The sequence below is a fragment of the Pseudophryne corroboree genome, chromosome 2 (assembly GCF_028390025.1).
Source record: "Pseudophryne corroboree isolate aPseCor3 chromosome 2, aPseCor3.hap2, whole genome shotgun sequence".
In the NCBI taxonomy this organism is placed as follows: Eukaryota; Metazoa; Chordata; class Amphibia; order Anura; family Myobatrachidae; genus Pseudophryne; species Pseudophryne corroboree.
In genome coordinates, this window is record NC_086445.1 from 423,332,899 (window position 1) to 423,349,380 (window position 16,482).

Here is a 16,482-nt window from a genome sequence, read left to right on the forward strand (position 1 = left end):
CGTATGTCTGAGAATTGCTTGACTCCTGTGGGGGTTGTCATCTGACCCACTCTGAAGAGGCCCTCAAGGGCCCATTCGCGGAAGTGGGAGGGAGTCAAACCGGGCAGAAAGTCGGGGTTTGCCAAAAAAGAGGTCAATGGGCCAAAATCGGAAGAGAGAAAGGGCCAGCGGCGCGCCTTTTTCCAAAACGATAGGGCCGCCGTGATAGTTGGGTGGGGGGAAGGGGGTTTAGGCAGGGACGGGAGCCAGGGAAAGATCTCTGGGAATTGTTGCATATATAGCCCCTCTATATCCACCCATTGCTTCGTTTCCCGACTCCTCGTCCAGTCCAGAACCTTGTTGAGCATTATTGCCCAATAGTAGCCTCTGATGTCAGGCAATTGGAAACCACCGTTTCGGGTAGAGCGGATCATAATGGATCGGCTTATTCTTGGCCTTCTTCGAGACCAGATAAATTGTTGTATTAACAGTTGGATGGATCTGAACCAGGAGTCTGGAATCTGTATGGGAAGGGTCTGTAATTTGTAGAGTAGTTTGGGGAGGGTATTCATCTTTACAACGTTCACCCTTCCCAGCCAAGAGAGTGGTTTGAGGTACCATCTGCTATAGTCAGCCCTGAGTGTTCTAAGGAGGGGGGTAAAGTTTAAGGTGTATAGGTGAGATAGGTCATTTGGCAACTGTATTCCTAGATAAGACAGATGAGAGGTGTTCCAATTAAAGGGGAAGGATCTTTTAAGTTCGGCTACGGTTTCAGGGGGAGAGGAGATATTCAAGGCGCATGATTTGGACATGTTGATTTTAAAGTTGGAGAGTGAACCGAAGTGGGAAAGCTCTCGCATAAAGTGGGGGAGGGAGGAGGTCGGGTGCGTTATTGTGGCTAGCAGGTCATCCGCGAATAGGGAAAGTTTGTGCTCTGTATCGCCAATCGTCAAGCCCGTAATACCGTCATTGGCCCTAATGGCTCTAGCGAAAGCTTCGATACAGAGAACAAACAGTAGAGGGGATAGTGGGCAACCTTGTCGTGTCCCATTACCTATGGGAAAAGGGTCAGACAATGATCCGTTTACTCGTACCCGTGCTGTGGGGGATCTATAGAGGCTCATTATCCTGTTAAACATCTGGGGACCCAATCCAATATGCTCCAGCACAGACCTCATAAAGCCCCAGCCAACTCGATCAAAAGCCTTTTCGGCATCAGTGGACAATAACACTGTGGGCTGGTCGCCCCGGGACGCGATATGAATCAAGCTCAATACCTTAGTGGTATTATCTTTGGCCTCGCGACCCGGGACGAACCCCACCTGATCGCTGTGGATCAAGGAAGGTAGGAATGCGTTCAGTCTTTTTGCCAATAATTTTGCAAAGAGCTTGACATCGACGTTTAGGAGTGATATGGGTCTGTAGCTGGAGCACACCGAGGGGTCCTTGCCAGGCTTAGGCAGCACGGAGACATGCGCCTCCAAGGATTGGTTGGAGAAGTGGGTGTTCGCGGATATTGAATTAAAGGCCTGGAGGAGATAAGGGGATGTGAGGTCCCTGAATTGTTTATAATAGGCGAGGGTGAAGCCATCTGGTCCTGGGCTCTTACCAGACGGGGTCATGGCCAGGGCATTCTCCAGTTCTTGTTGGGTGAAAGGTAATTCCAAAGCCTCCCTATCCGAAGGGGGCAGGATGGGTAGGACACCCTTTCTAGGTACGCCTTTGCCCGTGATAAGTCGCACGGAGAGGTGGTATTACCCGGTCGATTTTCTAGATTATATAAAAGGGAGTAGTACTGTTTGAAGCTTGCCGCAATTTCTGGGGTTTTGAATCGGAGAATGTTCCCAAGATCTTTTACATTGTTGATAAACAGGGAGGTACGCTGGGCCTTGAGGGCTTGGGCCAACAGGCGACCAGGTTTATTACCCCACTGGTAGAATTTAGAGTTACATTTTCGGACAGATAATTGGATACTATCAGTAAGGGTTTTCTTTATTTGGGCCCGCGTATCTAGGAGAGCTAGGTAATCAGACTCCGAAAGGGTCGATTTATGTAGGGACTCAAGGTGGTGTAGCTGGCCTAGTAATTTGGTGAGTAGTGCGGATTTCTGTTTCTTCACAAATGTCCCCAATTGTATGAGTTTACCTCGTATGGTGCATTTGTGTCCTTCCCATAGGGTAATTTTTGAGACATCTGCTGTGTCATTTATGGAGAAGAATTCGGTCAGGGCTTTTTCTATTTCGCCCCTGCAATACTGGTCTTGCAACAGTGATTCATTGAGACGCCAGGTCCATTGACCTGGGGTCGTCTGTGGGGTCGAGAGTGTCAAGTATACAGGGGCATGGTCGGACCAGGTTATCGGGCCTATGGAGGAGTCTATCAATAAGGGAAGATGTCTGTGATCTAGAAATAAATAATCAAGGCGGGAATATACTTTGTGTGGAGAGGAGTAGAAGGAGTAGTCTCTAGTTGAGGGGTGGAGAACCCGCCATGAGTCAGCTAGTTGGAGGTCATGAAACAGTCGTCTAACCTGTCGGTATTGGCGCTGTGAGGTCCGGGGGGCATTGGAAGATGAGTCCAATGATGGATCCATTATCCAGTTCAGGTCTCCTCCGAGAACGGTCGCACCTGAGAGGAGTGGTTCAATTCGGGAGAGTGCATTGCGTAAGAATGGGACCTGATCCTTGTTTGGGGCGTAAATTGCAATGAATGTGTATGGACAGGAACCTATTTTACAACGCACCATCAGAAGACGGCCCGGGATCAGTTTATGGACTGACACATCTGACAGCTGGAGGGTCCTGGAGAACAATATCGCCACACCCTTCGATTTAGAGTCTGGGTTGTTATTGTAAAAAGCCTGGGGATATCGGTAGTTAGTCAAAGGGGGGTTCTTAGCTGAGATTTTAAAATGCGTCTCCTGGACCATTGCAACATCTACTCTATCAGCCCATAGGGACCTCAAAAGGGATGATCTTTTCTCAGGTACATTGAGGCCCTTCGCATTGATTGAGGCGACTTTAATTTTGCCTTCGGACGTCATGGGGGATAAGTGTTATGGTGGAATGCGTTGAGTCCAGAATGGTCAGGGAAGGGGAAGAGAGAGGGAAGGGAAAGAAGAAAAGGGGGACAGGGCATGGAAAAAAGAGGTCAATGAAAACATTCAAAAAACATTCAGAAAAAATCTGCATTGGGATAACCATTCCGTCTAAGGGTTGGGTATCCAAAAGGCTAAATAGCCAGGGGCGGGTGTGGGGCGAGCAAGGGAGCCGCCGCCGAAGGCATAAGAAAAATGAGAGAAGACATCTTATTAAGCAAAATACTTATATAAGCTGAACTGAGTGTACATAATGAACTATATACCTTATACCTCGTCAACAAGAGGAAATCTTCAAATAGTGAAAACTGTAATAAATCTCGTATTAATTGAACAAAGAATAGTAACAATAGTCAAAGGCCCAAAACATGTGGGGGAAGTGAGGCCGGAACCTCTGTCACAGCCGGAGGTCACGTGTAGGTTCTTCAGTAGCGTGTAATGAGATTGCGCTGTAATCTATGAACAGTAACACTGTGTTACCTGTAATGACATTTGGAGTAGGGCTCGGACAAACAGAGGGTCTAGGTTAACCATTCAGGAGACAGGTGATTCCTTGTTGGGGGAAGGACTTTTAGCGCCCTTCCCTCCACCTCTCCGCACCACCTGCCAAGGCGGTCCCAGGTTCAGGGGTTGGAAGGATGGTAGCTCTGGAATAGGGAAATCCCAATCGCGTAGATCGGGTTTTGGTATGCCAAGTCCCGTGCAGAACTCTGGGAGGTCCGAGTAGGAGTTGAGAGTGTGAGTTTTTCCAGATGAGGAGACCTGTAGGCTGAAGGGGAAGCCCCACCGGTATTTCAACTGGCGTTTGCGGAATTCTTCCGTCAGGGGTTTGAGGGCTTTTCGTTGTTGTAGTGTGTGCCAGGACAAGTCTTGGTAAATTTGTATCACAGAGCCGTTGAAGTCCACCCAATCAAGTTGACGGACTTTGCGCATGATATCCTCTTTTTGGGAGAAATAATGCAACCTGCATATGACATCGCGTGACTATCCGCGGAGAGGCCTCTTGGTTTCAGGGCACGATGGGCCCTGTCAAAGGTGATGTTATCATTGGGATCGTTGCCCAGGATCTCGTTGAAGATCTTCGTAAGGGCGTCAATCAGCCCCGTTGGGGGGACCTCTTCCGGTAGGCCCCGTACGCAGATATTGTTTCGCCTCCCTCTGTTGTCCAAATCTGTCAACCGCAGCTGTAGGGAGCGGATCTCCGATGTTTGGGTTTCAATAACAGTCGTCAGTGATTGCAGAAATGTATCTGAGGAGGTTTGGTGTTCTTCCAGGCTCGATACTCGTTCAGATATGTGTGTAATGTCCTGTCTCATGGCAGCTAGTTCGCATCTCACCGTGTCTTGTAAATCTTGTTTAGTGGGTAGGGTCTTCATGTAAGCCAATATGTCTTGCAGATCCTTGCTACCTGATGAAAGAGCTTGCGATGCATCCGCGCTTAGGGGAGATGGGTGAGGGGCTGGTGAGAGAGATGGGGGAGTTGCTGCAGGGGGGTTGTCAGTTGGAGCGGGGGAGGTAGGTTGTAGAAAGGGCCTCATTGCAGATTGCGACATGTTCCCCCGTAGAGTCGGTTTGCCTGTCTTCTGAGAAGATTTCTTATTCTTGGGCATCGCTTGAGTAGCCTGATTTCCCTGTATCGAGTTGACGAGGTGACGTTTGATCACATGTTTAGCAGGAGAGTGCCTTCAGCGGTATGGCTCCCCGTGGGTTGGCTTCAGCAGCACATTACGGCATCAATGGCCGTGGCAGCTAGTTCAGGCGCATATCTTATAACGTCATAGGCTCTGAAATATCGAGGTGGGATCATGTAGTATCTTTTATGTAAGTAGAGATATTTTCCACCATTAAATTATCTCAGGTTAACCATTAGGGGGAGCCCTTGGCTGGGGTTTTGCTATGGAGCCTGTGGTTTGATGAGCCCTGATGTCTGCCGGGCAATATGTCCAAACCCTGGACCCTGGATGAGAACTAGGCCGTAGCCTGCAGGAAGGAGGTGGGGGTCTCTTCCAGTTCCAAAAATCCGACCCCAGGAGCAGAGGTGTGATTAAACCCCCTTTAGCGGTTAAGCAGGAGTGAGGCGGTGGGGGGAGAGTGTGTACTCTCGCGTGCCCGGCGGGGCCGCGAGGCAGCGATCTCCGGCTAGAGCAGGCGCCCGGGAGTGCAGCGGGTCCCGAGGCCCGCGCGGCAAGAGGGGATGACGCGTCTCCCTCCAGAGGTGGTCCGGCGGCCTGGCGGTCCGGGCGGGTGAGGCCTCCGCGTCTCGGAGCTGCGAGCGGGAGGCAGCGGGTCAGCGTGAGCGGCCGGCGGGACGACCGCTGGGCTGGCTCCGGCTATGGAGCAAACTCACCGCTACAGGTAGGGTCCGTCTCTGGGTCCTGTGAGCTGGTCCCGATGGATGCGGGAAGGGGGGTCCGTTCTCTGCAGGGCGCCCGTGTGCGCCGGGCGGGCTCGTCCGGCCTCCGTCCCACTCCAGGCCCCGGCTTCTGTTTGGGGAGGTAGGCCGCAATCCGCAGGAGCGCTTAAAAGCGCTCCCCGACTCCGCGGGCTCCCCAGGTGTCGGCAGCAGGGTCAGGCAAGCCTGTGGGGTGATTTTTGGCTAGATAGGGATGCTGAAATAGGGGATAAGGAGGTTTTATGAGTGCCGTTTAGGGAGAGCTGAGGTGCTGCACTTCTTCTCAGGTTGCCAGCCAAGCCACGCCCCTCGGCTTATGTGAGATTTAAAGAAATGAGACAGCGCTATTCACTTTGTATAGAACCTTTTTTGTTCACTTTTTTATCCACTTTTTTATATATATGTAAAAATACAGCATAAAAATATACAATATCAAAATATACAGTGCAAATTTTATACAATAGCACCGGCCGGTACTGGTATTAATCTATTTAGGAATTAATAATTATTAAAAACATCTGCTATACCAAAGCTAGATATTTCCACAATGAAACAGCTTTTTAACACCTGTGATAAAGGACTCCATATCCCTTTAAAGAGAGTTCTTATTTATAGAGTCACTGTATCACAGTGGTTAATCAGTAAACAAATAAATCAATCTCTCAATATAATATCAACACGATGTCAATCCGCTACAGCAATTTATCAATATTGTTGTCGTAGTTATAGATATTGATTCATCCTAGCAAGCAATATGTTAAACCATTTAAAAATGTGATCAGCGACCCAATGTCAATTTATAATCAGCTGTTTTACGATCTATCCAGCAAGGTGTAATTATCAAATATGTCACTTTCTTTGTATTGGTTAGAGTCCATATAATTCAACACAGTCACCTGTTATAAATTGGTATGGTTAAACCCACTGATGGATCTCTTTTATGATGATTACCGTCCATACATATTAATCAATTTTGGTTGTTACGATCTGTAAGGTAGTTGATAATTCCGTTGTTAATTGTTTGATTAAATGAAAAAACGGCTCCTTGACATATAATTGAGAGTTAATACTTGATCAGTATTAGTTAGAAATTCAGCTGCTATTATGGATACAGATATATATTGTAGCTGTTTATACTCAGAGGGTCCCAAATTTCACCTAGAGTACCGTGTATTAAGTACTCAGAAATGTACCTTTCCTCAAAATGCTGTAGGCATGGCAGCCGCTCCAACGAGGATTAGTGGTGATAGGGATCTATGCAGCACTCTCCAGTATTGAGCTTCTCTCCTTAGTATAGCTTGAATATCAGACACACTTCAAGCAGCTTCAGCGGCAGCTGTATATAATGCTGCTCGTCCCAGCATCAGCCTCTACTTTCCGCTCTCTAATCCACAGCATACGCTGATGAGAGCCCTTCAGCCAGCCACATAGGCAGTAGCGCAGTGAGGTGTGGAGTATCTGTAATGATCTCCCGAGTCTCCAAACGCGTTTCTCCGTCTACCCTCCGGCTTCGACGGCTTCCTCAGTGTAAGTGTTCTTACACTGAGGAAGTCGTCGAAGCCGGAGGGTAGACGGAGAAACGCGTTTGGAGACTCGGGAGATCATTACAGATACTCCACACCTCACTGCGCTACTGCCTATGTGGCTGGCTGAAGGGCTCTCATCAGCGTATGCTGTGGATTAGAGAGCGGAAAGTAGAGGCTGATGCTGGGACGAGCAGCATTATATACAGCTGCCGCTGAAGCTGCTTGAAGTGTGTCTGATATTCAAGCTATACTAAGGAGAGAAGCTCAATACCGGAGAGTGCTGCATAGATCCCTATCACCACTAATCCTCGTTGGAGCGGCTGCCATGCCTACAGCATTTTGAGGAAAGGTACATTTCTGAGTACTTAATACACGGTACTCTAGGTGAAATTTGGGACCCTCTGAGTATAAACAGCTACAATATATATCTGTATCCATAATAGCAGCTGAATTTCTAACTAATACTGATCAAGTATTAACTCTCAATTATATGTCAAGGAGCCGTTTTTTCATTTAATCAAACAATTAACAACGGAATTATCAACTACCTTACAGATCGTAACAACCAAAATTGATTAATATGTATGGACGGTAATCATCATAAAAGAGATCCATCAGTGGGTTTAACCATACCAATTTATAACAGGTGACTGTGTTGAATTATATGGACTCTAACCAATACAAAGAAAGTGACATATTTGATAATTACACCTTGCTGGATAGATCGTAAAACAGCTGATTATAAATTGACATTGGGTCGCTGATCACATTTTTAAATGGTTTAACATATTGCTTGCTAGGATGAATCAATATCTATAACTACGACAACAATATTGATAAATTGCTGTAGCGGATTGACATCGTGTTGATATTATATTGAGAGATTGATTTATTTGTTTACTGATTAACCACTGTGATACAGTGACTCTATAAATAAGAACTCTCTTTAAAGGGATATGGAGTCCTTTATCACAGGTGTTAAAAAGCTGTTTCATTGTGGAAATATCTAGCTTTGGTATAGCAGATGTTTTTAATAATTATTAATTCCTAAATAGATTAATACCAGTACCGGCCGGTGCTATTGTATAAAATTTGCACTGTATATTTTGATATTGTATATTTTTATGCTGTATTTTTACATATATATAAAAAAGTGGATAAAAAAGTGAACAAAAAAGGTTCTATACAAAGTGAATAGCGCTGTCTAATTTCTTTGATTCTTTTCTATATATCTTTGGGAGAACTGGGATCAGTCTCCCGAGACTAGCTGCTTTCACCTTGTAAGGTGACAGCGCCAGGTGTAAATTCCTGTAAAATTATGTGAGATTTAATTGACATGTGAGATGAACCAGATAGTACACCGATCTAGCAAGGATTGACTTGCCTGCACAGTCTATCTTTTCTTGCGATACCGACCTGGCAAGACCGCGCATCGGGATCGAATCGGGATCGCAAATGGCATAACACCTTGCGATTTGCACTAACTTTTCTTGCGATTTTGACTATATAGTCAAAATCGAAAGAAAAAATCTCACCGTGTGTACACACTATTACTCTCATTACATCTTGTATTAGAAACAATATACCTCTGTGTTATCCTGCAGCTTAGGGTTAGTAGCACTATACTTATAGTAACTATACCTATCAAGTAGTCAGTGGATGCTCCTACTGGATTTGGCAACTTTATACATAATAAAAAAAAAGACAACTGAACAATCTCTACCAAGATGCTCTAAGCAGGCGACCTTCCAGCTATTTCTCCATTTCAATTTTATTTTTTACTTGACTACAGCAATCCAAATATTGCCAGCCATTCCTGTTTTTTTTAATAATTATCAGATTACCAAAAACAGGAAGAAGAGCGCATAATAAGCATAAAAGATTTACAATGTGACAGTGTTATAAAGCTACATTATTTTATTGTTGCAATATATTGAGTTTCACCAGTGCGTCACTGATTTGTCATTGGCAGATATAAATGAGTGTCTGGTGAACACTCACAAGTGCAGTCCTAACAGTGACTGCCTCAACTATCCAGGATCCTTTAAATGTAGATGCAAACAAGGATACAAGGGCAATGGATATGAGTGCTCAGGTAAGCGGATACAGCAGTGCATGCCATTGTATATGTTTGATTAACTTCTTTAAATTTTTAGGATTTTTGTTGTATGAATTAATAGTTTTATTACTATATATATTCAGTTACCCTCAATATTATCTAGGACCACAATGAATATAGAAATGTGGTAGACCCAGAAAGCAGCAATGTAGATGGATATAATAACTTGAATGATGCAGACCAATAGGAGGCTAATAGGCTATAGGCGATGATTTGTCAATATAGAGCATTACATGCAGAAGGTGGAAGATAAGGTAGCTGCTTTGGGGGGCACAGTGAGGAACATGGAAGAAATGCTGCCTAATTTACAGAAGGACATTAATGATATGTCACAGTCCTTAACGGAAGACACTGCTAAAGTGGGTGATATGGAAACCAGACTATGGCCCTCATTCCGAGTTGATCGCTCGCTAGCTGCTTTTAGCAGCAGTGCAAACGCTAAGCCTCTGCCCTCTGGGAGTGTATCTTAGCTTAGCAGAAGCGTGAACGAAAGATTAGCAGAACTGCTCGAAAATCTTTTCCTGCAGTTTCTGAGTAGCTCCAGACCTACTCCTAGATTGCACTCACCTCAGTCCGTTGAGTTCCTGCTTTGACGTCACAAACACGCCCTGCGTTCGGCCAGCCACTCCCCCGTTTCCCCAGCCACTCCTGCGTTTTAGCCTGACACGCCTGCGTTTTTTAGCACACTCCCGGAAAACGGTCAGTTTCCACCCAGAAATACCCACTTCCTGTCAATCACTCACCGATCAGCAGAGCGACTGAAAAGCGTCGCTCGCCCCTGTGTAAAATTGCTTAGTTTTGTGTGAAATTACTTGGCGCGTGCGACCTGCGGCCCATATGCATGCGCAGAACAGCTGGTTTTTAGCCTGATCGCTATGCTGCGAAAAATGGCAGTGAGCGATCAACTCGGAATGAGGGCCTATGTTGAGACAGTGGAGCTGATATATGCTTCATTATAAGCCTGTTAGTAGAGTGCATCTGTTTTCTCACTGTGCATGGTCCTGAACCAAGAGTGCGCAACTACAGACAATGTAGCATTGATTTTAGACACATCTTATGTCTGAAGGGGCATTACGGTGCTGTAAGAGGATGTTCCCATGTAGCCAGTGTTCAGTGAGTGGGTGTCATCAGATTTGCACGCTACGCAGAGTTGGATGGAAACCTAAATACATATGTTTCTAAGCATGTGATTTGTGGTAAGTCTAGGATGGTGCAAGTTTATTTTACATAATGTCAATTAGTTGGATGTTATTAAATAGAATACAGGGACCATGTTTTGTTTGGGATGCCTTAAAAAAATATTCATGAAGCATTATCCAGCAGATCACCTCATTTAGGTGAGCAAGAATTGACTGATACTGAAGGTAAGTACTGTACATTGCTGATCGGTCTATGACTACCATGGAGGGTTACCCGCCAACCTAGTGATTATACAAATAGTTATTCCAGAAGAAGGCACAAAGTAGGTTCATTTTAAAATGCAGATATTTTTAACACAAGGGAAACAAGCAGGGCCCTTGTCAGCATACATACTGTAGCTAGAGCTCATGTATATGAAGCTTTGATAGTTACAGTTCCTTGTACACAAGATCTCGTAGGAGTTACAGCATTTGTTCTCTGGCTTAAACTTTACTATTGTTATGTGTGATTTGGTTTCAGTTATGTTGTAATAGCTGGAAGGTGAGGTGGCAAAATACTTAGATCATTGAACAAAGGGGGTAATCCTGAGTTGATCGCAGCAGGAACTTTTTTAGCAGTTGGGCAAAACCAGGGCCCTCATTCCGAGTTGTTCGCTCGTTATTTTCCTTCGCATCGGTGCGATTTTCCGCTAACTGCGCATGCGCAATGTTCGCACTGCGGCTGCGTCAAGTAAATTTGCTAAGAAGTTTGGTATTTTACTCACGGCATTACGAGGTTTTTTCTTCGTTCTGGTGATCGGAGTGTGATTGACAGGAAGTGGGTGTTTCTGGGCGGAAGCTGGACGTTTTATGGGTGTGTGTGAAAAAACGCTGCCGTTTCTGGGAAAAACGCGGGAGTGGCTGGAGAAACGGGGGAGTGCCTGGGCGAACGCTGGGTGTGTTTGTGACGTCAAACCAGGAACGAAACTGACTGAACTGATCGCAGTCTAGGAGTAAGTCTCGAGCTACTCAGAAACTGCTAGGAAATTTCTATTTGCAATTTTGCGAATCTTTCGTTCGCAATTCTGCTAAGCTAAGATTCACTCCCAGAGAGCGGCGGCTTAGCGTGTGCACTGCTGCGAAAAGCAGCTAGCGAGCGAACAAATCGGAATGAGGGCCCATGTGCACTGCAGGGGAGGCAGATATAACATGTGCAGAGAGAGTTAGATTTGGGTGGGGTGTGTTCAATCTGCAATCTAAATTGCAGTGTAAAAATAAAGCAGCCAGTATTTACCCTGCACAGAAACAAAATAACCCACCCAAATCTAACTCTCTCTGCACATGTTATAACTGCCCCCCTGTAGTGCACATGGGCCCTCATTCCGAGTTGTTCGCTCGCTAGCTGCTTTTAGCAGCATTGCACACGCTAGCATAGGCGTGCGCAGCACATTTTATTAGGGGGTGCACCGTCGGAGGGGTGTGTCTAGCACCGCCTCTTGGGCGTGTCTTGCACATCTATTGACATCAACGCAATATAAAATATCCACCCTTGTACCAATCCTAATAATGCAGATGCATTGTCAGATGTTGTGCTGTGCACCAAACAAACCCCCCTGATGGCACTCACTGCAATTACACTGCTCCTCCTCAGCCTGGTCTGCCTCCCCCTCTGTTTCCCCTGCAAGCTGCAGCAGCTTACTTACAAGTCAGTCACTCACTGACACTGACAGTCGCAGACTAGTGATGCTGCTGCTGGAAAAATGAGTGACGTGTCAATGCTGCTGCCGGCTGTCTGCCAGTATTTAATTTGTCTTCGTAAGAGGAACGCTGGCTGCCTGCTGATCCTCATCAGTGGCTGGCAGTGGCATGGCATAGAAGGAGAGAGGTGGGCATGTGGCGGGTGTAACGGGTGGGCGGTGGCATCCTTGATTAACCCAGGTGTCCGGTCAGTAATGCAGTCCTGACAGGGTGCAGCACAGAGGGGACATTAATCAGCCTGCTCGGCGATCACTGCATCAGGCATGTGAGATCGGGGTGCCAGACATTAGGGGGTGCCTGTGCGCACCAGGAACCCCCCCTGCGCACACCTATGCACGCTAGGCCGCCGCCCTCTGGGAGTGTATCTTAGCATAGCAGAATAGCGAACGAAAGATTAGCAGATTTGCGAATAGAAAATTCTTAGCAGTTTCTGAGTAGCTCCAGACTTACTAGGGTATACAATTATCCGCAAATTCGCGGCAATTTTTCGCCCGAAAAAAAAAAAATTTTTCGCGGCAATCGGCCGAAAATTGCCGCGAAAGCGCTCCGTTTTTCGACCTATTCAATTCCGACCGGGTTTCACGTGAAAATTCTTGCAGTGAAAAGTGCAGGTGAAAATGTGGAAATCAGCCTGTACCCCAAAAAAATGCTAAACTAACATAGGAAAACAGAAGAGAAGTGTGTTAGAGATCACATTAAAGAGTTTTTGGGGACTTAAATTGTGTGAAATGGCTGTTATATGCATTTTTTTTTAAATTCAAAAAAATTATAGAAAGCAAGTTTTTTTGAGCAAAATAAATGCTCTCATTAAATTTGGGGTACATGAAAATGGGTATAAGTATATATTTGGGTCATTTTAGGGTACTTTAAAAAAAAGTGGAAACAGACCGATTACTCCCATCTGCAAGCCTAAAAAACACCTGTCCCACTCATAAAGCACCCCAATATACCTGTCCCATACCTTGAACCCCAATTTCCATCACTTTTTACTTTTTCACCCCAAAAATGACATGTCATTATTGGCCAATTAAAAATAATTAAAAACTTCAACGTGCCTAATTAGTCATTAAGGGGGGTGTCCCAGGAGTTCTGTACCATATCCAAACATTTTTACCTTAAAATAGTGACTTTTCCCAACTTTTCACCTGCTTTAGAGAAGGTGAAGTGAAATTAGTGAAAAAATTATCACCGATAAATTTCCCAGGATAATTGAATAGGCTGTAATTGCGTTTCACGTGAAAAGTACGTGTTTTCACCCGAAAGCCGGACATTTTTACGTGAAAAGTCCGTTATCACTGCTAATTGAATATACCCCTTACTCTTACATTGCGATCAGTTCAGTCAGTTTCGTTCCTGGTTTGACGTCACAAACACACCCAGTGTTCGCCCAGACACTCCCCCGTTTCTCCAGCCACTCCCGCGTTTTTCCCAAAAACGGCAGCATTTTTCCGCACACACCCATAAAACGGCCAGTTTCCGCCCAGAAACACCCACTTCCTGTCAATCACACTCCGATCACCAGAACGAGGAAAAATCCTTGTTATGCCGTGAGTAAAATACCTAACTTTTGAGTAAAATAACTAAGCGCATGCGCTCTGCGAACCTTGCGCATGCACAGTAAGCGACTAATCGCAATATAGCGAAAATCGGCAACGAGCGAACAACTCGGAATGAGGGCCCTGGTTTTGCCCAATTGCTAACAAACTTGCTGCTGCGATCAACTCAGAATTACCCCCAAAGTTCTCCAGATCCATGCAGACTTTGGGCCTGATTCATATGGGTCGGACGTATTTGCAGATACGGAAGCTTTCCAGGGATTTCAGTATATAGGTTGAGTATCCCATAACCAAATATTCTGAAATATGGAATATACCGAAATATGGATTTTTTTGAGTGAGAGTGAGATAGTGAAACCTTTGTTTTTTTCTGATGGCTCAATATACACAAACTTTGTTTAATACACAAAGGTATTAAAAATATTGTATTAAATGACCTTTGGGCAGTGTGTATAAGGTGTATATGAAACATAAATGATTTGTGTGAATGTACACACACTTTGTTTAATGCACAAAGTTATTAAAAATATTGTCTAAAATCACCTTCAGGCTGTGTGTATAAGGTGTATATGTAACATAAATACATTCTGTGCTTAGACTTGGTTCCCATCGCCATGATATCTCATTATGGTATGCAATTATTCCAAAATACGGGAAAATCCGATATCCAAAATACCTCTGGTCCCAAGCATTTTGGATAAGGGATACTCAACCTGTACTACGCAAGTGCCGAAAATGAAAACACAGACTACGCAGGATCAGCCATATGTCTACTGATGTATTGAAAGGACCCTATTTCACAAGAAATGGACGATTCTAGGCAGTGACTGGACTTTAATCCAGCGAACGTATGGTATTGTTCCATCTTGAGGGAAATTCAAGGAAGTATCGGCATGTGTGCTGACTTCCGTTGTTAATCATAGAGTGCATAGAGATGTGAGATGCCTGCATACAGCACGTGGTATATGCAAGTCCAGATATGTGATGATGGCCCCTTGTTGCCGACATTAAGACAGTGGGTGGGATAGGCTTCCACATACAATCGCTTGGATTTTCAGTATATACCGATGGATTCTCAGACTACCATAATATGATAAGTAGTCTACCACGACCGACCAGCAAAGAAGTCACAGATGCAAAAGACTCAGAATAAGCATATATACCCAGTAATCCATATGTACAGAGATAAAACAAGATTTATGGTAAGAATTTACCGTTGTTAAATCTCTTTCTGCGAGGTACACTGGATTCCACAGGGAATAACATCGTGGTGTAGAGTTGGATCTTGATCCGAGGCACCAACAGGCTAAAAACTTTGACTGTTCCCAGGATGCATAGTGCCGCCTCCCCTATATCCCCGCCTCCAGGCACTGGAGCTCAGTTTTGTTAACCAGTCCAATGCCTTAGCAGGTAAGAGAGACGACAACAGTTAGTAGCCACATACAACTACATTCTCACGAAAAGAGAAGGTACCAGCGGCTAATGCCATACAAACCCAAAGAAGCTACAATAAGTGCGTCAGGGTGGGCGCCCTGTGCAGTCCAGTGTACCTCGCAGAAAGAGATTTAACAACGGTAAGTTCTTACCATAAATCTCCTTTTCTGCAGCGGGGTACACTGGGGTTCCACAAGGAATAACTTTGGGGATGTCCTAAAGCAGTTCCTCATGGGAGGGGACGCACTGTAGTGGGTATAAGAACCCGGCGTCCAAAGGAGGCATCCTGGGAGGCGGAAGTATCAAAGGCATAGAACCTTATTTATTTATTAACAGTTTCTTATATACGCAGCAAATTCCGTTGCGCTTTACAATTGGAATTAACAATGATTTAACAAAATTGGGTAATAACAAACAGTCATAGAGGTAGGAAGGCCCTGCTCGCAAGCTTACAATCTATAGTGCTTATGAACGTGTTCACTGAGGACCACGTAGCCGCCTTGCACAATTGTTCAAGGGTCGCATCACGGTGGGCCGCCAAACAAGGTCCGAGTAGAATGGGCTTTGATGGTAGAAGGAGCTGGAAGGCCAGCCTGTACATAAGCATGTGCAATCACCATTCTAATCTATCAGGCCAAGGTCTGCTTATTAGCAGGCCAGCCATGTTTGTGAAAACCAAACAGAACAAAGAGAATCAGATCTCCGAAGCGAAGCTGTTCTCTTCACGTAAATACGGAGAGCCCGTACCACATCCAAAGATCGTTCTTTGGAGGATAAACCAGGAGAGGTAAAGGCCGGAACCACAATTTCTTGGTTAAGGTGGAAAGATGACGCCACCTTATGCAGATAACCGGGGAGAGTTCTAAGAACAGCCCGGTCACGGTGAAAAATCAGAAAGGGTGACCGACAGGACAAGGCACCCAAGTCTGAAACCCGTCTAGCAGAGGCAATAGCCAGCAAAAACAAGACCGTAAGAGTAAGCCACATAAGGTCCACAGACTCAAGAGGTTCAAATGGAGACTCCTGTAGGGCATCCAAAACAACCGACAAATCCCAAGGAGCCACAGGAGGAACATAGGGAGATTGAATCCGTAAGACACCCTGAGTGAAAGTATTCACGTCAGGCAGAGTCGCGATTTTTCTCCGAAACCACACCGACAAGGCCGAAATATGAACCTTGAGGGAGGCCAGACGAATGCCTAAGTCCAGGCCCTGCTGCAGAAAAGCCGAAAGACTTGCAGTACTGAACTTGTACGCATCATAATTCTTAGCCGCACACCAGGTGAAGGTTGAATTCCAGACCCTATAATAAATCTGAGCCGAAGCCGGTTTACGGGCTTTTAACATAGTTTGAATGACCACCTCAGAAAATCCTTTGGCCCTCAGAACTGAAGCTTCAAGAGCCACGCCGTCAAAGCCAGTCGGGTCAGATCCTGGTAGACACAAGGGCCCTGAACGAGGAGGTCTGGGCGTTGCGGAAGTAGAAGAGGACACTCTATCGAG

The 16,482-nt window shown here is 45.5% G+C and overlaps 1 protein-coding gene across 3 annotated transcripts in view; it reads left to right on the forward strand.

The window, feature by feature from the left end:
• The window catches only part of EGFL6 (EGF like domain multiple 6), a 475,748-nt gene that overhangs the window by 153,527 nt on the left and 305,739 nt on the right, over positions 1 to 16,482 (forward strand). For all 3 annotated transcript variants that reach the window (XM_063953516.1, XM_063953515.1, XM_063953514.1), the window contains exon 7: positions 8,967 to 9,089. In XM_063953516.1, the coding sequence (XP_063809586.1) occupies positions 8,967 to 9,089 (123 nt within the window). The remainder of the gene's footprint in view (positions 1 to 8,966; positions 9,090 to 16,482) is intronic.